Source organism: Penicillium bovifimosum (assembly GCF_028826915.1).
Source record: "Penicillium bovifimosum strain IBT 22155 chromosome Unknown utg000002l_segment0_segment0, whole genome shotgun sequence".
Classification (NCBI taxonomy): Eukaryota; Fungi; Ascomycota; class Eurotiomycetes; order Eurotiales; family Aspergillaceae; genus Penicillium; species Penicillium bovifimosum.
The window spans coordinates 1627460-1650860 of NW_026622711.1; the positions used below are offsets into that span (position 1 = coordinate 1627460).

Here is a 23401-nt window from a genome sequence, read left to right on the forward strand (position 1 = left end):
GGCCGGCATCGGCGACCCGGCGCCGGGTCGCGTCCGGGTCATTCTCGTCCGAAGCTGGGGGAGTCAATAGAATATCTGAGATCATTTGTATTGCTTCATTTGCTTTTGCTCTCATTCGTTCTCATTGAACTTATCCTTTGTAACTTTTTCAATGCTCACATAACTTTCGCTTCTCTTTACCACACTCATGTCCCGGAATGCACTCACGCAAGACTCAATATTGACAATGGCGACAATAAAGCCGGAGCAGGTCCGAGACCGCCAGGAATCGAGTTCCCTCGCACGCTCTAAAGCGTCAAGATGGAATACCAAAGACCTAGGCAAGCGAGTTGGCGTCGATGTCGCAAGCGCAGCAACAGCCGGCGCGCTGACCTGCCCGTTGATCACGATCATCGACCGGTAAGTCACAGTCACAGTCTTGAAGCTTCACGGGGAAAAACCAGCTAATCCCTTCCAGCGCAATCATGGAAAAAGCCTCCAAAGGCTTCCCAATCAGCCAAACTATCAACACCTGCCTCCGGTCAATGGTCGCCCGACCTAGCGCTTTCTTCCTCGGCACCCCATTCCTGCTCATCTATACCCTGTACACATCGACTTACCTCACCGCAAACACAATCGATACCCTCAGATCCATGACCCATAATGAACATTACAATACCATCGACACAGGTCTTCCCAAGTTCTTCGCTACTACAATAGTCAACATGGCAATCTGCGTTTACAAAGATGCGCGCTTCGCCAAAATGTTCGGCGCTTCTCCCCCATCTACGCAGATTAGACCAACAATAAACACATCCCCAACGCGACAATTCACACCCCGCGCACCGGTCCCAACGCCCGCTCTTCAAATCCCCAAAACCTCCTACGCACTCTTCTGCCTCCGCGATAGCATCACAATCTGGGCATCCTTCAATATCCCCTCCCTACTCGCCCCCTCGGTCCCGGATTTCATTGCATCAAGTCCGCATATGAAGGCTAGTCTGGCGCAATTTGCTTGTCCCGCTGCTATGCAGTTCGCTAGTACGCCCTTGCACCTCCTCGGTCTGGATCTGTATAACCGCCAGCCGGCTGGGGGTTTGCGCTGGACGGAGCGCCTGGCGAGGATTCGGAGGGATTATGTGCCTAGCTGCTTTGCGCGCATGGGGAAGATCGTTCCGGCTTACGGTGTTGGTGGTGTTGTTAATGTGCGGATGAGGGATTATTTGATGAGGAGGGTTGAGGGGAATTGATATGGTTGGTATCAGGAAGAGAGGAAAGGCCAATGCATGTTGGTATCTTGAGCTAATGACTTGATGATCTCTTTTCTTGTTTTTAGATTGCATTTTGTGGTTGTACTCTCTCCACTCTACTTTACTATGGCATTTAGTGCTCGGTGTTCTGGGAGGATTTGACCTTGCATACAGACATTGTTTCTGTTTCTGTTTTGGCTTGAGATTGCCCTTTGGACTTCATATGGTGTATTATTATCTTATTCTTCAGTACAATAAAGGGCTGTAGACAGCCTGAGATATGGCTGTCGACCATATGCACACTTCCGATAATAATAAGATAGTGTCTAGATAACCTAGACGAGAGCGAGGGTAAGGATATAGGGATAAAGAATAAACGTAACTGGAGGTACTGGAAAGCGAAACAGATGGAGTAAGACCAATCCAGCAAACGATACTGCAAGACATTCACCACCTATAGAAACAGTCAGTTCGGCATTTCCTCTCAGCCTGAAGAAAACTTACACAAAAGGTTCCGAATGCAGATACAGCTCCTCAATCTCCCCAGCAAATACCCTAGCCTGCGCAAGAGCCGCCGCATTCCTCGTATCATGCAGCATAGAGGCAGGACCACAAACCAAAACCCCAACACGCTGCTTCTGCCCAACCTGCACGCCCTGAGCATGGGCCATAGCAACAGTACGCGCAACCATTCCAGGAAGATCAGCCCGAGCATTGCGGTGGACATCTAGACTGAAATTCCTGGTGGTAGTAATATCCGGCTGCGGTGCCTTACTCGTGTTGTTGACATCGTCCGACTCCGAGGCAGAGGAGATACCAGAGTTTCGTGCGCCTGTAACATGCACCGATACGGTCGTCTGGAACCCGCTATCTGACGAGGATAGCATGGTGGATGCGGAAAGTCGGGATTCTATCTCTTCAATGTACCAGTCTGCCATGACGTGGTCGCGTGTGGAAAAGACGACTTGCAGGTTTCGACGGGTGGAGGATCGTTTCTCGGCTGGTGAGTGCAGCCCCGTTAGGCGTAGCGCTTCGTCGACCATTGCTAGTGAGAAGCCGCCTCCTGAGCCGCCGGCGATTACGAGGATTGTGTCGAAATGCGCCATGTGAGGTTCGCTGACGCCGCCGTAGGGTCCTTCTATTAGGATTTTCTTGGAGCAGCCGGGATTTTTGGACGCCATTGCTTTGAGGCGTCCTGTGATACCGCGGCGGGGTTTGATGTAGAAGATTAGTTCGGAGGCTTTGCCTGTTTCATCTGGGTTGCGGCAGGCGGATGAGATGGTGAATGGATGGGCGGTAAGGAGGTGTAGGTCGGATGTTAGGAAGCGCACGAAGACGTGCTGGCCGGGTGTCCATTGGATGATTGATGGGACTGCGACCCGGATTAGGCCGCTGGGGAGGACTTCGAGGGTTGCGGTGTGAAGGCCGTGCAGTATATAGGTTCGGGTGTGGGCAACTATCAGAGAAACGAAGTAGATGACCCCTGCAGCAATGAAGTAATCCCTGATAGACGTTAATGCTGTGTTATCTGGGGTGAAGATAGACATACCAGGAAGAGAGCCGGAAATCACAGTGAAGGAAGAAGAAGATGACAAATACCACCGCCATGAAGATGTGTGTTGCCTTGAAGAACTCGTAGAATCGATTGCTAGGGGATTGTCAGAATCTGATATCATACCAAGTCAATTGTGATCCTACCGAATGAATGGTAATGACATGAGAGTCAGATATGTCTGCGTGATCAAAGCAACGACTCCTGTCCAGTATACCACACTAGTCTTCCACTGATGCATCATATCCCCCTTCCCGATATGATATATGATGTAGGGAAACGTGTGGACCAGAGCCAACACGAACATCGTATAGCTAGTCCAGTGGTGGAATACCTGCAGCTTCTCATGTGGAATTCCGGTCAAGCCGGAGATCATATTGGCTTTTGTGCTCAATGCCCTGATCCGAGGTCAGTAGCCGACTTGCGCGCGTTGACTGGTATACTCACAGCACAAATGGAAGCAGTGCCAGGGCCATCCAGCCCGAGCGAGTGGCAATCGGAGGACTACTTCCATATGAAGCATCTGTCGGCCAGTAGTAAGGCTGCGGACCAAGTGTCATTGCTATTCTGGAGTGTCAGCCACCATTCTCGTCCTTTTATACCATGCCACCCACCCAAGAAGAAGACGGCGCCCACGACACCCAATATCACCACCCCCAATGCCGGAGACCAATATCGTAACGCAGGCCATCTATACCCATGATAAGACAGGTATCGCGAGATGGAAGTGAACTTGCGCCATACTCGGGTCCGTTTCACTCTGTCTGGAGTGACTCGAACCAGCACGTTCGCTATGGCGAAGACTGCAATCACTGCACACATGAAGTAGACGGTATTCAGTGAATAGACATGGTCGGCTTCATACCTGGGAATGAGGATCAGCATGTACTCAATTGGCCATTCTATCTCATTCTTCATACCAATATCTCCAGGAGTAGTTACGATAGAGACATTGAGCCTTCGTCAATTTGCAGTGGTCAACTCGAGATGAATGAAGCATCACCGGCTGGTCGAGCCAGCGCGTGCCCTCTTTCTTCTTCATGTCCATCATCTTGGGAACGAGACGACACGTTTGACGGTGTATCTTCAAGAAGATTGAGGTGACAATATGAGCATCGGGAATTGATATCCACAGTGCTCGTCATATCCCAATGGGTTGCACATACCGAAAACGGGCGTCCTCTGATGCTTCGAAGGAGATCTGAGTACATAATGAATTGCTCTAAATTGAGCACATTTTAAGGAGATTCTGATTATCCGAGCACATTTGCGCTCGAAACAGACCTTTACGTCTCCAGGACGATACTTTTTAACTTTTTACTGAACCTTGAATCTCTTTGTGTATGGATTTGGCTTTTCGGAGAATTAACTACCCCGGATGTGAGTCAGGAACTTAAACTTGGAAGTCATCGAGTCATATGATGATAGGGTAGTATGCGCAACATTGAACGAAAACAGAAAGAAGAAAGGAAAAGAAACCCCACTAAACCAGGATGAGAACCATACTCTAAGTCTAAACTCACCGCCATGATCTATTCCAGGGGCACAGCAACAGAAACAGTCACAGGAACCTTGGTAGAAACAAACTCATTCCCCTCATACAAACGCAGTGCACGATAACCTCCACGCACACTGTCTGCTTCAACGCCCTTTGCCCTGAGCACACTGGTGGCCACGCGTGCCGAATCACCATCGTAGCATACCACAAGAACGTGATGTCTACCAAGATCTGAAACTACGTCATCGAAGATCTTCACCAGCTCCACCCATTGCGCCTCCAACAGCGTCGGATCTGAAAACGGTGATGCGGTATGCGGCCCCACACTGGACAACGGCACGTTCAGGGACCCGGGAAGGTGCCACGCGTGGAAATCTTCCGCTTGTCGCAGGTCCAGAACGCGGTTTTGTGGTTGGAGCACGATTTCGCTCAGGAGGCTCTGCGCAAGGGGGCGTGGGGAGGCGTAGAAGTGTGGCAGAACTTCCAGGGCTTCTCGCTCCCAGCTTTCATCGTATCGGTGAAGGTCGACTTTTGTCAAATTCTGTGCAGTGGTTAACTTTTTCTTTGTCTCTTTTTTTCTTTTCTGCTGAATGGAGTGATATTTACCTTGTTTCGAATTGGGTGGAATGGCTGCTCTCCCAGCTTGTCAAAGTATTCGTCAATGTACTGGTATGGTAGGTCACAGCAGAGGAAGACGCAGTGAATAGTGCCGTCGGGTCCTGCAAGCTTAGGCATTGTCCCCGCAGCCTTGTGCTTTGCCAACATCTGGAACAGTCCTTGAAGGTTGAACCCCGATGATGGACCGCAGATCAATCCTTCTCGGCAGAGGTTCAAAGACAGAGTGTACGATTCCGTCGATCCAACTTCCTCAATGGTATCCACAGCTGTCTTCCAGGGGAACTCGACAGGGCGCATGAGAGCATATGACCTCGGACCCGGAACTCGGTCACCAGGGGCGGTACAAACACCGAGTCGGTAGACAGATGGCCTCACGTCTTTGAAATATGTTCCAAGTCCAGTCATAGTCCCAGATGTGCCCATGCCAGCGCAGAGGACGTTGATCTCAGGCAGCTGCTTGTAAATCTGGGGCCCGGTCCATCGGATATGAGACTGCCAGTTGTGGTCGTTCTCGTATTGATTGGGATTGACGATATGCTCCGATCCCAACGCGAGTCGGCGGGCATTCTGGATCCCGCCACGCTCGTCCAATGGCTCCGGCTGGGATGGTCCACCGAACAAGGTAATGTCGAGACCGAAGAATTGCATCAGCTTCAGTTTCGCTTCGCTGGTCTTGTTGCTCAGGAATGCCCGGGTGTCATTCACGCCGTGCATCACTCGGGCAATCATCGACATGGAGATCACCGTGGATCCGGAGCTGTATTCGATGATCCTATCTGTCTTGCCAGGTACAACGCTGGATTCGAGCATGTTCAATGCTGGTTTGAGAGTTAGTGCTGCACTTGACCGTCGTACTTCGGCATCTCATACCTGGCATGGCCTTGACGTTGTTGGCCGGGTGCATGGTCATCATTTTGGCATAGATCCGCACCCCATCTTGATGATATGGGTTCAGATGAGGCGGCAACTCTACCAGAGGCAGAGGAGGCTGAGAGTCCGGGTCGAAGTATTTCTTCAGCGAGTCTGTGCCAAAGTAGACATTGTTCTCGTTCACGTTGGTTTTCTCAGAGGGATTGCGCATATTGCCGAGACTTGAGGTGTGGGAATGAGAGTATACGATATAGATGGATGGTTATAGTCGAAACGATCTACACCACTTCGATGCCTCTCTGGGACCAAGCAGGAATTATAAGAAGACAACGGATCGGTTGAAAGAACACCGCGGGTCTGTCCAGGCAATTATACACAATCTTCCTATACAGCGTCCACCACTTGCCCCTCTCTCCTGTTGCGTCTTTTTCTTGGCGAGAGACAGGAAAGCAAGATCTTCCGTCTGGCTCCACCATCCAGACGGGCTCATGAGAGTTTCGATTGCAAAGCAGATGGACGCAAGCACCAGAAGCTCGTAGAGAAACCGGCGATCTCGGAGGATATCAGCGCCAATTGCAGATCAGACCCTGCCGGGCAGTTTCTTTATGACAGCAGGATATTCCACATGAGTCCACTATAGATCGAAAACGGAAGATTTCTGGAGGTGCGTCATTGTTCTGGTATGTTGGAGTGGTCTGAGTGGACGGTGTTCCTGTCTTACTCACATAAGGTCCTCATTTCAAGCCCAGAGGTCCTCAGAAAAAGTATCTTCCAAGGTTGCCAATATCTTCCTGCATAATTCTCCGATCAAAGGGACCTTGAGGGTGTTTGAGCAGTTTTGTCAACTCTAACTCGCCGATCTTCTGTCAAGGTGCTCAAGCTAACCGCCGATCCTATGATGTGATGGAACATCTGGAACATCTGGTGATTGTCTCTTTTGTCAGTTTTTTCTCTTTCTTCTGAATTATAGATTATAGAGTCAATTGTCAGTCTGTTAGATCGATTACCACGCCATGACAGGGGTCCTCGACAAACCAAACCCAACGCAAAATGCAGAAGTTGAGAAGGATGGAACGAATATCACTTTCAATGAACAAACTAATTATGTGCCAAAGCGCACGATCATAGCGGTTTGTGAATGTGACAAAGAAGATATAGAGCCTCAGCTGAATAACACTAGATCTTCCTGGCCTGTTCCAGCGTTGACCTGCTGGCGTTGATGGACCAGACCACACTGGCGGCCAGTCTGTCGATTATCGGCAACGCATTGGGAGCCAGTAACCAAACCTCTTGGATCTCCGGTGGTTATTTTGTGTGAGTCTCTCCCCGAGTCTTGACAAGAACCCAGTTCCCCTAACGCTTAGATAGAACATCGACATGTTTCCAGCTGCTCTATGGAAAACTCTCCGATATCTGGTCTCGCAAGCTCGTCCTCTTCGTCGGTCTAGCAATCTTCTTCTTCGGGTCTCTGGCAGCTTCCCTTGCACAAACCGCCACGCAATTGATCATTTTCCGTGCTTTCACAGGTGTTGGCGGCGGTGGCCTCATGACCGTCGCGCAGATGATCGTCAGCGACGTGGTTCCACTTCGTGAACGAGGCAAGTATCAAGGAATCCTCGGGGCGGTCGTTGCCATTGCCAATGGCATTGGTCCTGTTATCGGAGGTGCCCTGGCGTCTAGATCGGAAGACTCGTGGCGATGGATCTTCCGTCTGAATCTGCCCTTGACAGCATTGACCACCCTGGCTGTTTTCTTCTTCATGCCCCTTCGAAAGGTCACCGGTGACTGGAAAGTCAAAGTCAAAGCAATTGATTTCTTCGGTGTGGTTTTGGCGCTCGGGGGAACTTCGGTTCTGCTGCTGGGTTTGACTTGGGGTGGTGGAGAGTATGAATGGAAGTCGTCGCATGTCATTGCAACTCTGGTCGTTGGAATTGCTATTTCCATTGCCTTCGTTGTTTGGCAATGGAGAGGCACCTCGACGCCGTTGGTTCCCATGCATATTTTTCGGGGTCGAATCGTGAACGGCGCATGTCTGACTATGTTCATCAACGGATGGAACTTTTTGGTCCAGGTCTATTACATCCCCACGTTCTACCAGCTCGTGTTTGGATACTCGACGGTTAAAGCGGCTACAATGTTGTTACCTATCACACTCATGCAAAGTATGAAACACTCGCCGAATTTGCCATACGGTACTGACTTCCTCCTTAGCTGTTAGCAGTACAGGCTCTGGCCTTGTTGTCCATTGGGTAGGCCGCTACCGAGAATGCATCTTGTTTGGATGGATTGTCTGGGCAGTCGGCCTTGGCCTTTTCTCAACACTGGACAAGGACTCGGGACTGGGAAAGCAGATTGGATATGGCATTCTGACGGGCGTTGGGGTTGGAAATACTCTACAGCCGTATGTGTGCTCCAACTGCGTCCAAGCACTCATGCTGATTATTTACAGCTCTCTAATTGCCGTCCAAGCCGGCGTCGAAAGACGAGATATGGCTGTAGTGACTTCGTTCAGAAAGTGAGTGAACTTCCATATTTTATCCTGGCTGGTTTAGGATATTAACAACGAATAGCTTCGTACGCAACCTGGGCGGGACTCTCGGGCTTGCCATCGCAGGAACTATTATGTATGGCTTCTATTCAACCAGTCACTTTGTCGCTCTGCTAATAGATTCAGAAACAACGTCGTTTCGTCGTCTATCTCGGTCCTCGACCTTAACGAAAGCCAATCTCGATCTCTCCTCTCTAGCCCGCAAAGTTACCTCTCGAAATTGTCCGCAGAGGAGGCTGAGCATGTTCGTGGTGTGCTGACCCCGGCGTATCAAAAGGGGTTCCGTATTATCTTCATTGTCGGGGCATCCCTGGCGGCATTTGCTTTCTTATTGGCTATTTGGTTGATGCCACAGGTCGGTTTGAACCGGGCTGATGATCAAGCCTTGAAGGAAGAAGCCAAGAAAAGACTTGAAGGGCAGGATGAAGAGAAAAGACTCAAAAGAGCGGGTTAGGGCTGTAAGATTTTAGTACGGAGTAAGCTCATACAACATAGTCACTAGTTATAGACAGACAACAGGTCGAATGCAGGCACCAACATAAAACTGATGATTCAACACAAGATTGAAACTAGAGCACGCAGGATCGACGTAGCATTGGTATCTGTCTCCACCATAGTCTAATCAAAGTATAGCTCCAACTGTCAAACCCCGGAGTAACATCTAAACAATCCTTCAGATTGCACACGTCAACTCGGGGTTTAACACACTCCGATACTACAAGATAACTTGAAAATAGATTCAGATCAACACTTCTCATTACTTTTTAAGGTCGATATTCGCCAATTCACCTCCGCCCCCACCACTCCACCCAGGCACTGAACACATTCAGCCCCTATCGCCCTGCCGATCAACCCAAAATAGGAAATGACGAACTATCAAGCAAATCCCCTTTCGGAATATGGTCCCATGGTACGGAGAACAGTTGAAATCTTGGTTACCTATCAAATCATCACGATGTATATCAAACGACTGACATAAATGAACCGACCCCATATTCCCAAACGGATAACGGATCGGCCCATTTAACTTCCCCCAAGGTCGGGGTAGAACCGTAGAACCGTCTATAAAGATCATCCTGTTTACCTTACTCCCTTCTTCCTCAATCATCACACATCCCACCATGCTATCCTCTTTGGCTTTGACAGCCCTCGCTCTCCTGCCTGCAGTGCAGGCAGCTCCCTCTACAAGTCCTCGCCATGCCCCCCTCGGCAAACGCTGCGGCACGGTATCTCAGTACTATAATCAGCAGCAATCAGACTGGGATAAGTACAACACGGGCGATTGGCTCAACAACTGGTGGAACAACAATACAGACCTTGTATCCGGGAACAGCGGCGGGTTCGCTGGTGCCTTTGGTCAATGGGCAATGGGAAATCCAGACTGGACGTGTCGTGACGACGGCTCGGACTCAGACTGCGATCTGCAGCTGTGTGATAACCGGGTGCTCAATGACCGCGGGGATGATATTCGTCCTGCTTACTATGTTCTCGAGTCTACCAACCGTTTGCACTCGTACTTTAGTGGCATTGGTGAATCGTTCACGACTACCGCTTTGGGTGCGGCTCTGTCCAAGGATTCATGGGCTACGACTTTCTACACCGACAAGGATGATAAGAGTGTCACTGCCCTCAAGGAGGTGTTGACACTCGTGACGACCGTTGTCGGTATTGGGGCTGCGTTTGCTGGACTTGGCCCTGCTGTTGCTGGAGCTTTGGCTGGTGCTGGTAGTGCACTTACCAGTGGCAGTGTCACTGCTACTGCTAATGCCCTGTCTTCTCAGTAAGTGATCGTCACTGTCCTATTTTCTTTCTTGACTGATGCTCCTGTACTAACGCATCGTTAAGCTCCGATGATACCTTTCAGAAATCTGCCGACCTGGGTGGCATCCTGGGTAACATCGTGGTCGACTCAATGAAGTCGTTCACAACCGCCAACAACCAACTGATGAGCGGTCAGGACTATGCCAACGTCGATATCCGCACCTATATCGGGGGCGGTGCCTTCCTCGCCTTCCCCGGTGTCGACAAGAATTCCGTCACTGATGCAATGACCAACATGCTGATCGGTATTGCCATCAACCAGCTGTATCGCCAGCAAAAGATTTTCATCATGGGTGGTGGTGCCTGCGGTGATAACCAGGGCATCGGATCTGGTCCTCAGGAATCAGTGGTTTGCCGTGATGGAAGAGCCTGGTATCTCTACTACTGGCAGGAGAACGATGTGGTTTCTACTACCTCTCATCAATGGGGATGGGTTGCCACGCCCCCTGGACTGGATTCGCTAGGCCAGAATGAATATTCTGGGGTCTCTAGAGAAGTAAGTGGTCATCTACTTTGTCATTGGAGTTGCCTTGTACTGATTGTTTTCTTAAGGATATCATCAACTCGTCCCTGGATGCTTGGGAAGTAGCTGGCTACAACTATGATTCCGACACTGCTGCCTCTCGTGCTGAGGATGCCATCGGCAATGCTTGGGCCAGCCCGGGCTCGAAGGGCGCATCCTGGGAGGGTATCTTCACGATCCCTGTGTGTGATGTTGGCAGTGCTGTCGATGCGGATTACCAGGACAAGGAGTATATCCTGCAGCCATACGGCCATGACGCGCGTCCTGTTTGGTGTGGACCGATCTGCGAAGGCGATCAGGACAAGACGCAATCGTTCATCAAGGCAGCCAACATGGACGGTTTCCAGAGCCCTAAGCATCTCTGTAGTTCCGACCCGGGATACTAAACCTGTCACTATATCACTTGAGAGTTGTACTTGAACAATCTGATCGAAGATTTGTATTGGTTCTTGGGATATGCCGTAGCTTCCAAGTATTACAGTAGAAGTAGACCGAATACTTGGGTATCAGAGAAGTCATGCATCAAAAAGAGTAAGATTTCTCGCTACATTATTGGCAGTAGTAAAGAAGCCACGCGATCGTCAAACAAAAGTAGAGAGTGTCGTCAATCATCACGTCGTCCACAGGAATCGCCGAGCACACCAGCCCAGAAATCCTGCATAGAGCTGGAACAGGAAAAGCACACAAGCATATGAATTCGAAGGCAGGCAGCTCATACGTCTTCAATTTCAATAACCCGTTCCACAATCCAGTCCGCAAACGCCTGGCCTTCGAGTTTCCACCGGCCATTCGCCCATACATCGCTAAGCCAATAAGCGCACGGCTTACCCGTAATCGGCCAATTCCAAAGCGGAGCCGAAGCGCGGCGATTCGCATGACCATCTGGGCCTGCCGAGAGATCTTGGTTGACGTTGCGGAACCCAGCAGTCGAAGTTGCGTTGCTGGCTTCACCTTGCCGGAGCCGCCATTCACGCTCAGCTTTCTCGCCTGCGCGGCGTGCAACCAATTCCTCGTCTTCTGCTTGGTAGAGGTTGCATTTGCTGCATTCTGTGCAGCGGGATCCGGGGTTGATGCGGAAGTGCTCACAAAAGTGCTTGTAGCCTTCCGTTTCTTCGAACTCATCATCCTCGGAGATATCGCCGCCGTCGTGAAAGAGGTTTTCGCGCATATCAGCCGCGCCATCGAAGGCTCCCATGGCACGGCGCGCGCGGGCAGTAGTTGTGCGGAGAGGTGGGCCTAACGCCTTCCGGCACATGTAGCACATGGAGTAGCCACAGACACAGGTCAATTTGTTGCATCCCGACGACTTCACGAACGAAAGGGAGCAGCGGGGACAGGTGCGTTTCACGGCAGCGGTGCGCGCGGCCTCGACGGTGGCGCGCAAGTCTAGAAGTAATGGCTCATGGCACACGTGTGGATCTCGCCACGGTTTATGGCATGTCAGGCAGCTAGCGCGTAAACAGGAAGGGTTGGCACAGCTGAATCGTTTAGAGCGGATCTTGAGACAGAGGTTTCGGACCGCATTTCTGAGAACCGCCGTTACAGTTGCCGGATCAAAGAGAAAGAGAATTATGACCGGGATTACGAGTAACGGAACAAGATCAAGGAGGAGGAGAGTCATCAAAATCGTGGAGACGATGCCTCCGTCACGGCGGAGCCGCCAGCGGACACCACTGGGTGAAGGGTGGTAGACAGGGTCGATCTCAGCATAGGAGCAGAACGGACATCGAACGAGCTTCAGCTGTGATTTCACAAGTGCCTCGGAGGAGAGCCGATTTTCGAATTTGCGGTATGTCTCGGAGCCAGCCGTGTCAAGCAGAATTGCCTGCTTGACAATCTGTGAATGAAGACATCCCTCGCACGACCCTACGGACAGGGGCGCAAGACACTTCAAAGTGGAACGCTCCAAGTCCACGGATTTGCCCCAGCCCTGCCCAAATAACGCCTCGGAAACGGTTCGTTGAATGCAGTGATAGCAAATGATATGGGCATTGGCCGAGCATGTCGCGATCTGCTCGAACGTCACGTCGGCAAAACAACACTCACATTCGTATAGGGCATCGACTGCTTTCGCTTCTTTCTCGTTCAATTCTGAAGCAAATTTGAAATCCCCGTTCTGCTGCTCTTCGCGCTTCTGTTGCAGCAGCGGGGCCAATAGCATCTCGTGGAGCTCGGCATCCAGCTCACTGCATCCCGTTTCCTTCAGGCCAGGAGTGAGTTCCCCATCCACGCGATGATGCCAAACCAGAAGCGGATGTTCCTCGCGGTCCCTTTTCCGCCGGAAGGGCAGAATACTGCTGAATGTCGCACGCCATGTCCGACGCGACAGATCCCGGAGCGTGGGTCGCGCCCGTGCATAGCTAAAATTCACTTCTGCCAAAACAGCCTCAATGGTACTCCTGTTTAGACCATTGAACTCTTTTATCATTTGCATGCGCACAGCGGCCTTGTACTCGTTAGACCGGAACCGCTCCTCGGGTGGTACCAAGGCATCGCCAGCATCATGCCTCGCTGACTCGACGCGTTCAGAAGCGGGCCCAGCACCTCCCTCTTTCTGGATTTCACTGGCCCCTTCTGGGAGGTTCCACCGGCCCGACACCCATTTCTTCTTGTGCCTGAGGAGTTCCTCCACGCAAACTTGTAATCGGCTCTGTCCGTCAAAGCGTACCAGCAGCTCGCGAAACACCTCTATCCGTACATCTGGGAAGATGCGAACCAGAGTCTCAAGCGCAGTATTAAGTTCCTCCTGTTCACGTCTCTGTTCTTCGTGTTCGTGGGCCGAGAACTGGACGGGGCCGCGGGACCGTGTCGTACTGCCAAAAGGATTATTGCGCAGCGCTTCACTGAGAGTCAGGGAGTGGTTACTGGTAGAAGAGCCAGTCTGTCCGAGATGAGATGCCCTCGGGACACCGTGGCTGGATGAGGAGCTGCTTGGCGCTGGTTTTCGGTGCGTGTTGCTGTCGGGGCGGGGAGAGGCGGAGGGTCTGGAGAAGCCGGGGACCGGCAACGAGAGCACCATGATTGTGGCTTTACATGGCTGAAAGGCCTCTCCAATATGAGTTCAGGGGGAGGTTAGTCTTGGTTGTAAGCTAAGAATGCCTGGTTGAGAACTGGAAAAGAATGAAGGAGATGTTACATAAGGCGTCTCCCCGGACCCCGCCTGGCCCGGCCTTTCATGGATTCAATATCTGGCTTGCGAGATTTGTCTGTCTGTCATGAGCTTTGTAACTATTTGTATCTGAACTACGTAACTAGATCAATATAATAAGTATAGCTTGCACCTGAGCACCTCCTTGCTTCTTATCGGCGATTATTTGCGTACTACACAGTAGAATATGAACAATGAACATGACGAAAATAACGAAAATAACGCAAATAAACCGCTTGTGGTGCCACCTGCCGTGATATTTAACGGTCATTTGGATTCCACGTGCCGCGAAAGGCTCCTTTTTGCAGTCGCAAGTACCGACAATACTGTAATATACAGGTTCTCAGCAGATAAACCCAGGAACAAGGATGTACACGTTCCCCGGTTCGGTCTCGTCCCGGTACTACGCAGTCTGACTTGAGTGACTTGGGTAGGATGGATCTGGAGTGTCATGCTTTATTCTGGGAGGTTCCGAGAGCTGACGAACATGGCTTTGAGATGTGCTGCAAGCGAGTGGGCGTGATCGGCATTGATGACCCCCCAGAGACTGACAAACAGCCGCCGGATGTAGTGAGTCAATATTGTGTACAGCGTAGACTCTAGATATATGCAAATGAACCAAATTCAGTAGATCTTATTGATCTCATAGGAAAACTACAAAACAAAAACAGAAGTAGTATATACAGAAAAGGCAACAATCTGGTCCGAATGTTCCGCCTTTGCTTTCCGGGAATATCGCTTCAACCAAACATTTCATACTTTACAGCTTGGCCTTGGCGCCCTCGAGGAGTTCAGCACCAGCGCCGGTAATGGCGGGCTTGCCAGTCTCAACGACGGTGGCCTGGAACAGCACAGTGTTGCCCTCCTTCCACATCTCAGTCTTGAGGGTCTGGCCAGGCAGGACGACACCGGCGAAGCGAACCTTGAGGTTCTTGTATGGACCGTACTTGGAGAAGACAGCCTTGGCGGACACACCGAGCGAGCACAGACCGTGAAGGATGGGAGTCTTGAAGCCGCCGACCTTGCTGAACTCGGGGTCGATGTGGAGCGGGTTGCGGTCGCCGTTCAGGCGGTACAACGCAGCCTGGTCCTCGGAGGTCTTCTCCTCAACCACGGCATCGGGCTGACGCTGCGGCGCCTTGTATGCAGCAGTTGCAGCCTTGGCGCGCTGGACAGTGGGCTTGGGAGAGCCTCCGAAGCCACCGCTGCCGCGGATGAAGACGCTGGACTCGTTGTAGAACAGATCTTCGCCAGTCTTAGCATCCTTGGTGGTGTAACCGGCCACGACGATGGCCGCGTTGCCCTTGTCAATAACGTCGATGAGCTTGGGGTAGGTCAGGGTCTTGGCGGCAGTGGGAATGGGGTACTTGCGGACCTCCATGTACTGCTCGCCATGGAGCAGCATCATAGGAGAGAAGTTCTTGACCAGGTCATCCATGTTCCAGGGGGTAGAGGTGTTGAACCAGGGAATAACACCGTATGAGGGAAGAGCCTGGAACTGGTCGCTGTTCTCGTAGACCAAAGGCAAGTCAGTGCGCTTGGCGCCCACGCTAAGGTTGTACAAAATCACATCGCGGTCCTCGTAGTCGAAGGGAGTGCCCTCGCTCGAGAGAGCCTTTGCCTTCTCGATGTTCTTCAGGATATCGTTCTCGGCGGAGGCGGCGCCATGCACGCGGTTGGACATGTTAGCCATGATCTTCTCGGTGCCGGCCTGGCCATCCTCGGGGTGATCAGCGCGACCATCCTCGAAGTTGACGATCTTCTCCCAGTTGCGGACAACCTCTTCGGGAGTCAGCTGGACGTCGACGGGGAAGCCGTGGCCGCCGGAGCGCTGCCAGCGGGTGCGACCAAACCAGCCGCTGCCACACTCGAACAGGCCCTTGGTGGAGGGCTCGGGGGTGTTATCAGAGCAGAGCAGAACGACCAGGGGAGCAACGTAGTCGGGCTTGAAGGCCTGGATCATCTCCTCCGGCATGACAGTGCGGGTCATGTTGGTACCGGCATTAGGAGCAATGGTGTTGACCTTGATGTTGTACTTAGCACCCTCCATAGCGAGAGTGCGGGAGAGACCCAGAATTCCAAGCTTAGCAGCAGCGTAGTTGGCCTGGCCAAAGTTGCCGTAGATACCGCTGGTGCTGGTAGTGTTGACGATGCGACCATACTTCTGCTTGAGGAAGTAAGGCCAGGCAGCCTTAGTCACCTTGTAGGTACCACGCAGGTGGACGTTCATAACTGAGTTCCACAGGTTGTCGTCCATGTTTGTGAAAGCCTTGTCGCGCAGAATACCGGCGTTGTTGACCAGGATATCAATGCGGCCAAAGGCATCGATAGCGCTCTTGACGACGGCATCGCCATCCTCGCAGCTGGCCTTGTTGCCAACGGCCTTGCCACCCATCTTGATGATCTCCTGAACCACAGGTTCGGGGTCCATCAAATCGTTGACTACCACGGAGGCACCAAGTTTGGCGAACTGCAAGCAGTATGCGCGACCGAGACCGGCACCACCTCCGGTGACCAGAGCGACACGGCCCTTGAAGTCAGGCTCTTCACCAGACTCGGCGCTAGGCTTCTTCAGGCCATCCTCCAAGAGGCCCATGAAATCAGCAGGACCAGTGGGGTATTCGGGCTGAGAGAAGTCGTTGACCTCGTTCCACTTGCGGGCGATGGCACCGGGGGTCAGAGAGGCATCGGTCTTCAGGAGGGCACCCTTGGCTCGCTCCCAGCGGAGCTTGGCGACATGGCCACCGCCAACCTCAAAGATACCGCCGGACTCGGTGGTGTTAGATGAGTGCACAAGAGCAGCGACCAAGGGGACAACCCAGTCGGGCTTGAGGTTCTCCAAAACATCGGGAGGCATGACAGTCGCGGTCATGCGGCTAGCAGCTGTTTTTGGGGTTAGACTTGCAAGATCGAGCGCTTATGTTTCGACGGATGACGTACCAATAGGAGCAATAACGTTGGCAATAATGTTGTACTTAGCACCCTCCTTAGCCAAGGTCTCGGTGAAACCGACCTGGCCGAGCTTAGCAGCCGAGTAATTGGCCTGACCGAAGCTGCCGAAGAGACCAGCAGCCGAGGCAGTGTTGATGACACGGCCGTACTTTTGTTTCCGGAAGTGAGGCCACGCAGCTCGTGCGCACTATATACAAAGCCATGGTTAATTTCTATCGCACTGAGTCTTGACCAGACGTCCGAGTGTGCTCACCTTGTAGGCACCGTAGGTGTGGACTGTGTTGATCAGATCCCAGTCGGAATCCTTCATGTTCTTAAAGCTGATATCGCGCAGAATACCGGCGTTGTTGAGCAAAACATCAATGCGGCCGAAGGCCTTGATAGCGGTATCGATGATGGCTTCGCCATTCTCGACACTGTCGTAGTTGGCGACGGCCTTGCCGCCAGCGGCGCGGATCTCCGCGACGACATCATCTGCGGCCTTAGAGTATTGTCAGTGGTTGTATATTCCTTTGGGAGGTCTCAAACACACCTTTCCAGACTTGCCCTCACCCTTGTGAGAGCCACCGAGATCGTTCACGACGACATTTGCACCCCTTGAGGCGAAGAAGAGAGCATATGCCTTTCCCAGACCACCACCGGCACCGGTGACGACCACCGTCTGGTTATCGAATCGCAAATCGGACATTATGTATGTAATATGTGTCCGAAGGTTTGAAGGATAATATGAAACCAAAACCAAGTAACAAAGAAGGAGAAAGCTGGAGAAAGAGGGGAGTTTAAAGCAACTCGGCAAGCTGAGGAACCTCGGCACGTTTGGGGGTTGGTTTCGTAACGGTGTAAGTCTGGTATCGTTACCGGGGGGCACGGGTTCAAATCACATGCCGATCTACCTCGCTGATTCGCATGATTTAAGTAATTTTCCCAATTAAATTGTAAGACACGAACAAGTGTACCATGTCTACACAAGACATAAGTAACTAGTACGTCGGGAGTACCTAGCTATGGGGGAATTAGTCCGAAATACTGCGTATCTGCATGGACCGAGTACCATGCTGACTCAGACATGTGATGGGAGACGTCATTGCCATGTGCACTTAGATTATCATTGACAGTGCGATGTAGAGTAATCCTTAGTTATTTCTTGATTACAATACCTTCATTTTCAACTACATAAATAAGATATGCTGAGAAGCCCATACGTATGCCAAAATTAGCGGCTGTATATACCCCGCGGGGGGAGCCCCCCCAGATTTACTCGGCCGATCGGGGTAAAATATTCCCGCTCACCATAGCCGATAGTGACAAAGGCTCGTAGAATCGAAGCATTGGATAGTCACAATTGCAGATATGCCTGGGATCGTGGACGACAAGTCGCAGCACTGCATCCCCTTCCTTCTTGATCGCCTGCGTGTTCATACCGAGCGGCACCGCGGCAATCCTACCCCGCCGTTCTTTATCGGCCTCAATGGTGTGCAGGGTGCCGGCAAGACTGTCCTGGTAGGTCAACCCGGAGCTGGATGATTCCACCCATGATGCCTCGGGATTGACCTCAATCCCCTCGGGACAGAAGCCAAAAAGTACTGACCTCCCTCAGGTGTCCGCTCTCAATGATACCTTGCGTTCAGAACCATACTCGCTCTCCGTCGTGACACTCTCGCTCGACGATATCTATCTTACTCATGCCGATCAGGTTAAGCTAGCGCAAGCGCATCCTGCAAACCCGCTTTTGCAGCATCGTGGCCAGCCTTCGACCCATGACCTCGATTTGGGTGAGGAAGTGTTTACTTCACTCGCCGCCGAGCGTCCAACCGCCATACCGCAATACGATAAGTCAGCATTCGAAGGCCAGGGTGACCGTGTACCGAGAGAACAATGGAAGGTTATCAATGAAGAGGGTCAGGAAAAGGTTAAGGTTGTGATCTTCGAGGGATGGTGTGTCGGATTCCGCGCATGGGACGACCACAGCCTGCGCGCAAAGTGGGAGGCTGCCGTGCACCAGAAGGAATCTGGCGAGTATAATGGACGGCTAGGCCATGTCCAATTTGAAGATGTCAAGGCCGTGAATGATGCGTTGAAGCGATATGATGTCTTAACCGAGTGGGTTTCCTGCCTTATTGGAACTTGCGCAACTAGAAGCTTTGCTAACATGTTTTCTGTTTGCAGCAAGCTTGATGCTTTGATTCATATGTTTGTACACTCCTGTGTGGTCATTTACTTTCAGTGGGCTGACTCAATACAGCGATGCGGAAAATCCTCGTTTTGTCTATGAATGGCGTCAGGAACAGGAACGCACTCTTCGTGCTGCCAAAGGCACCGGAATGACCGAGGAACAGGTCAACCACTTCGTGGACGGCTGTACATTCACTCCCAACCTTTTGCCATACTTGGTTTTGAAAGAATATACTGACCCGGTTGATTGATCCAGATTACCCATCTTATGAGCTTTTTACGGAAACCCTCCGCGAGGGCGCTTTCAAGCCTGCTCCCAATAATTCATCGGAATCGGCCTCGGATTGGCAAGGTCGACAGCTTCGTCTTGTTGTAAACCGTGATCGGAGAGTCCAAAAGGTCATCACCATCTGACTTGATTCTATCCACCGTATGCGCCAAAATGGAACTGTTACGTGAAGAAAGCACCATCGGCATTCAGATAGATCATTGTACCTAACCTATATATATCACAGCGCCTGCGGATTTACCAATAGATCGTTCTTACTCCTAGCTTCTCCATGCGGAATTTCATTGCCTTAGACATAGTACACATATTCAATTACTCCTAGAGAACTTCACCGGGATTTGAATGTTGGAATATCCCGTGGCATAGACAAGCTGGCCACTGGACAATCTTCAACCGGCACGAAGGATCACCGGATCTCCCAAACTCAATTGGACAATCTCCCGGGCTTGGACAATGCAATCTCCACGAAAATATCCATTGGAAGCTCTTCTTTGAGAACATAAACAGCCGTGAAATCAGTGTAATACTGGTGCAGGTCAATGCTACATACCTCGACTCGGACCTCGGGACGGTCTTCGGTTTCACAAAATCCCGACTAATCACGGCCAGAATTTGTTCCCCGGGCCGACAGTCAACGGTAAGGAACGAGCATACAGGTATTATTACTGCGTACAAGATCTCTAACTACACAGTAACCTACGGAATTACAGGAGGAACAGGTCAAAGACCATGAGATTGGGTTGTTTGAAGCATTAAATTGATCGGAAATCCCAGACCATCGGTATCGCTAAAAATTGACTAGTGGATATAAACAGCCCGTGCAAAAAAACAACCCAAGACAGTAAAGTCGTAAAATTTTTGTAACATTTTTGGCGGCGCGCTCAAGGAACGCACCATCCCGGACCCTTCATGAGAGAAAATCTAGTTCATCTGGCGGATGAGAGCGTTGATGTTCTCCTCACGGTTACCGGTGTCACCACCCTCGATGTAGTGCTTGAACTTGCGAGTGCGGAAACCACCGGTGGGGTTGGACAGCTTGAAGGGCCACAGGAAGTTGTTGGCCTGCTTGAAGTTGGGGCCAACGGTGTAGATCTCGTGGATCAGATCCTCCATGCAGACAATGCCGAACTTGCCGAGGTGCTCCTCGATGATCTGGTTGTCGGTCAAAGGAGTGCGCTGCTTGTCGACCTTTCCGTAACCACGCTTGTACAGAAGCTCGCGGACGGACTTCAGGTTGGGGTAACCGTAGGCAATGTAGGGGTTGACAATGGTCAACATCTCCTGGGTAGCCTTGGTAAGACGGATAAAGGTACCAGAGTTGATCTGGAGCAGACGCAGGAGCTGGAGGATCTTGCGGGGCTTGGGGGCAATCTTGTTGATACCCTTGATACGGACAACGAAGACCAGCTTGGGCTCATCCTCAACGTAGAAGTTACCCTCCTGGCGGGCGACACGGTTGAGGCGGATCTTCTCGCGCTCAGCGGTGCGGTACTCCTGAACGTAGGACTCGGCACGCTTGAAGATGACACCACGCTTCTCCTTGTTGGCCTATATGAATCTCAGTCAGCATGAGGATTCTCAAATTCTTTTTGCAGATGAAGGCAGGTAGATTTTGAACTAATGTCAGACCCGAAAGATGGTTGACAAGACGACAGCATTGACCGTGGTAGCGGTCTAGTCATCGAGATTGGTGTTATGCATCATGTAGTTGGAAGGGGAAATATGGGAATACTGAAAGGGAGGAAACCGACCTTCTTGATCTTCTCAGCCTCGGCACGGCGCTCAGCGCGGGCGGCCTCCTGAGACTTGCGCTTCTTCAGAAGGGTCTCGGGAACGAGGACCTGGTTCTGGGTGGGAACGGAGCTGTTGAATGTTAGAACAGTCTGCGATCATGACTGATACAATTGGCCGAGTGAAAGAATTGCAGCATATAGCGCCACATTCTCAACCAAGGCATAAAATAACTCGACGAAATTTCTTTAATCGGTGAGGGCTAAGGCATTGGAGTTGAATGATCACAGTTTGGTACTGGACGTGCAAATTTCTAAGCACGATATGTTCGCAAACCCGATCCCCGCAATATGCCTTTGATGCCTTCATCCAACAAAACCCCGAACAATGTTCAGGAAATTCATGTTGACACCCTTCGTTCCGACAACGTGCTGCTTTTACCACAGCATGAGGATAGGAGACGATAGTTCACAACAATATTTTTGGAGGAGAAGGCGCTAAGCGCTTTCAACCTCAAGACTCCATCACCCTTTTCTTTATCCGATTTTGCTCTGTGATAGACAGGGAGTGTATCCGAGATAAATGGATTGAAAGAGGGCAGGAAAGATCGAGCTGGTGCGTGGCCATCATCATGGTTGATGATGGCTGGCATCCCCAGCGAGAAGGACGACTATATCCGCAACCTTACAAACTCAAGCAGAGAATGCATCAGTCTGGGGAACAAGTCATTGGGAATCATACGTAGTAGCGGCCATTTTGAAGGTCCGGACGAGGTCGAGAGTCGGCTGGTTGTCGAGGGATGTCGAGGAAAGAAGAAAAAGTTCGCGGAAAAGTTGTGTAAGAAGAGACTTCGCTTGTGTGGGTGTGGGTCCAACTAGCCATATGTAGCTAGCCCATTATTGTGATGCGCTAACCATGTTCAGCCACAGCCCTTATCGCGTTCTCTGATAAGGGCTTGCCCCTTATCAGATGACTCCATGGATGTGACAAGCGCCCGGGCGGGACCTCTGGGGTAAGCAGGACAAGACAAACAACATTGAAGGTGAATCTGTTATCTCACCCTATACAGCATACACTATGTCCCGTCGTGGTGTTGGCCTTGGCGCCTTTGCAAATCGAACACAGGCAACGCAGTCTTATGCCACTCATGGCGCCAATCTCCGCTCTACTCATACTGCCTCCTTACAAACCCAGCTGTCGGTGTTCCAGTCGTTGCTTCATACATTCGCGCTCGAACATAGCTCTACAATCAAGTCCAACCCAACTTTTCGGGCGGAATTTGCGCGCATGTGCAATGCCATAGGGGTCGATCCCCTCGCCGCAAGCAACATCAAGGGCAAGAATGGGCGTCGTGGACTGGGCGAGGGGGGCAGCTTCTGGACCCAAATCCTAGGGGGGGGATATGAATGACTTCTACTTTGAGGTTGCAGTCAGAGTTGTGGAGTTATGCAGAGAGACTAGAAGTGAGAATGGTGGACTAATAGGCGTTGAGGAGTGTCGGAAACGAGTTGGGAAGGGCAAGGCGATCGGCAGTGGACTTGAAGTTTCAGAGTATGAGATCCACCTTCCAATCACACTCAGAAAAGTGACTGACGGGGTTATGGGCTTGACAGTGACGATATATTGCGCGCAGTTCGATCACTCGAGCCTCTTGGCTCCGGGTTCTCTATCATCAACGTTGGTAGCAAGCAGTTCATTCGGTCCATCCCTAAGGAACTCAACACCGACCAAGCAACGGTCCTGGAGGCTATTCAAGTCTTGGGTTATGTGAGTGTCTCGATGCTGCGGTTGAACCTCAATTGGGAAAAAGCGCGAGCACAGACTGTTATCGACGACCTGCTTGCCGATGGGCTAGTCTGGCTCGATGCTCAGGGACCCGAGAAAGAGTACTGGTCTCCACAAAATCTTCTGGGGCATAGTGGCTGAGAGGGAAGTCTCTCTTCGTTACAAACTTACACGGTCATTTGCCTGTGCAGTCATTCCCGAAGCACAACTTCTTAGGAGAATCCGAAACAGAAGGGAGTGAATGTCGAGATCTCGAGTCTCACGTGTCCAAGGATTGAGCAAGCTTTGGATAGTACGGTCACCGCGCTAAGGAGCTATGCTCACCCCTCTTTCAAGCTTTGGCCAGACAATCTTGAGTTACAAATTGTTGGATGCCATTCTCCGGACTTCGCCATGAGATCCAGAAGTATAGTACAGGGTGCGAAACTCATTTACACACCGAGAAAGCTGAGACACGCATATTCGACTGCTGGTGAGCAAGCGCGAGCTACTTTGCACTGGCCGATGATAGGGTGGTCATCTCAGGAACAGTGAAGAAAGCCTGGGGTGTGTTCTGTTTTCCTGGTGTATTCATAGGGTGGTATATTGTTTCCCATCTGATGTTTCTGGGGTTTCTGGCGGAAATGCCTCTCAGCAATGCTTCGCGGCTTTTCAAGAAGAAGAGA

At 51.3% G+C, this 23401-nt stretch overlaps 10 protein-coding genes across 10 annotated transcripts; 5 read left to right on the forward strand and 5 right to left on the reverse strand.

Annotated features, from left to right (window-relative positions):
- Positions 1 to 187: 187 nt before the first annotated feature.
- N7515_001831 (uncharacterized protein) lies at positions 188 to 1229 on the forward strand (the record flags this gene model as incomplete). The annotated part of the gene is made up of 2 exons (XM_056662575.1): positions 188 to 399; positions 458 to 1229. The coding sequence occupies 2 exons, from the start codon at positions 188 to 190 to the stop codon at positions 1227 to 1229; spliced, it is 984 nt and encodes a 327-aa protein (XP_056524688.1).
- A 447-nt stretch (positions 1230 to 1676) lies between these two features.
- On the reverse strand, positions 1677 to 3832 carry N7515_001832 (ferric reductase family protein; the record flags this gene model as incomplete). The annotated part of the gene is made up of 7 exons (XM_056662576.1): positions 1677 to 1683; positions 1734 to 2732; positions 2779 to 2877; positions 2928 to 3179; positions 3229 to 3343; positions 3396 to 3646; positions 3702 to 3832. 7 exons carry the CDS (start codon positions 3830 to 3832, stop codon positions 1677 to 1679), a joined length of 1854 nt encoding a protein of 617 aa, XP_056524689.1.
- Positions 3833 to 4313: 481 nt separating this feature from the next.
- N7515_001833 (putative cysteine synthase B) lies at positions 4314 to 5978 on the reverse strand (the record flags this gene model as incomplete). The annotated part of the gene is made up of 3 exons (XM_056662577.1): positions 4314 to 4820; positions 4886 to 5715; positions 5768 to 5978. The coding sequence occupies 3 exons, from the start codon at positions 5976 to 5978 to the stop codon at positions 4314 to 4316; spliced, it is 1548 nt and encodes a 515-aa protein (XP_056524690.1).
- An 802-nt stretch (positions 5979 to 6780) lies between these two features.
- N7515_001834 (MDR family MFS transporter) lies at positions 6781 to 8769 on the forward strand (the record flags this gene model as incomplete). The annotated part of the gene is made up of 7 exons (XM_056662578.1): positions 6781 to 6897; positions 6948 to 7081; positions 7136 to 7929; positions 7979 to 8168; positions 8217 to 8282; positions 8338 to 8391; positions 8442 to 8769. 7 exons carry the CDS (start codon positions 6781 to 6783, stop codon positions 8767 to 8769), a joined length of 1683 nt encoding a protein of 560 aa, XP_056524691.1.
- A 667-nt stretch (positions 8770 to 9436) lies between these two features.
- On the forward strand, positions 9437 to 11045 carry N7515_001835 (uncharacterized protein; the record flags this gene model as incomplete). Its single annotated transcript, XM_056662579.1, has 3 exons — positions 9437 to 10095; positions 10161 to 10632; positions 10689 to 11045. 3 exons carry the CDS (start codon positions 9437 to 9439, stop codon positions 11043 to 11045), a joined length of 1488 nt encoding a protein of 495 aa, XP_056524692.1.
- Positions 11046 to 11371: 326 nt separating this feature from the next.
- N7515_001836 (E3 ubiquitin-protein ligase) lies at positions 11372 to 13678 on the reverse strand (the record flags this gene model as incomplete). Its single annotated transcript, XM_056662580.1, has 1 exon — positions 11372 to 13678. One exon carries the CDS (start codon positions 13676 to 13678, stop codon positions 11372 to 11374), a length of 2307 nt encoding a protein of 768 aa, XP_056524693.1.
- Positions 13679 to 14567: 889 nt separating this feature from the next.
- On the reverse strand, positions 14568 to 17447 carry mfp (putative peroxisomal multifunctional beta-oxidation protein (MFP); the record flags this gene model as incomplete). Its single annotated transcript, XM_056662581.1, has 4 exons — positions 14568 to 16690; positions 16748 to 16946; positions 17013 to 17240; positions 17292 to 17447. 4 exons carry the CDS (start codon positions 17445 to 17447, stop codon positions 14568 to 14570), a joined length of 2706 nt encoding a protein of 901 aa, XP_056524694.1.
- Positions 17448 to 18109: 662 nt separating this feature from the next.
- Positions 18110 to 19345, forward strand: N7515_001838 (TDA10 family protein; the record flags this gene model as incomplete). Its single annotated transcript, XM_056662582.1, has 5 exons — positions 18110 to 18259; positions 18357 to 18859; positions 18926 to 18949; positions 19002 to 19117; positions 19188 to 19345. The coding sequence occupies 5 exons, from the start codon at positions 18110 to 18112 to the stop codon at positions 19343 to 19345; spliced, it is 951 nt and encodes a 316-aa protein (XP_056524695.1).
- Positions 19346 to 20141: 796 nt separating this feature from the next.
- Positions 20142 to 21706, reverse strand: N7515_001839 (60S ribosomal protein uL30; the record flags this gene model as incomplete). The annotated part of the gene is made up of 3 exons (XM_056662583.1): positions 20142 to 20768; positions 20972 to 21083; positions 21693 to 21706. 3 exons carry the CDS (start codon positions 21704 to 21706, stop codon positions 20142 to 20144), a joined length of 753 nt encoding a protein of 250 aa, XP_056524696.1.
- Positions 21707 to 22028: 322 nt separating this feature from the next.
- Positions 22029 to 22877, forward strand: N7515_001840 (ESCRT-II subunit protein SNF8; the record flags this gene model as incomplete). Its single annotated transcript, XM_056662584.1, has 3 exons — positions 22029 to 22299; positions 22382 to 22502; positions 22565 to 22877. The coding sequence occupies 3 exons, from the start codon at positions 22029 to 22031 to the stop codon at positions 22875 to 22877; spliced, it is 705 nt and encodes a 234-aa protein (XP_056524697.1).
- Between the last annotated feature and the right edge of the window lie 524 nt (positions 22878 to 23401).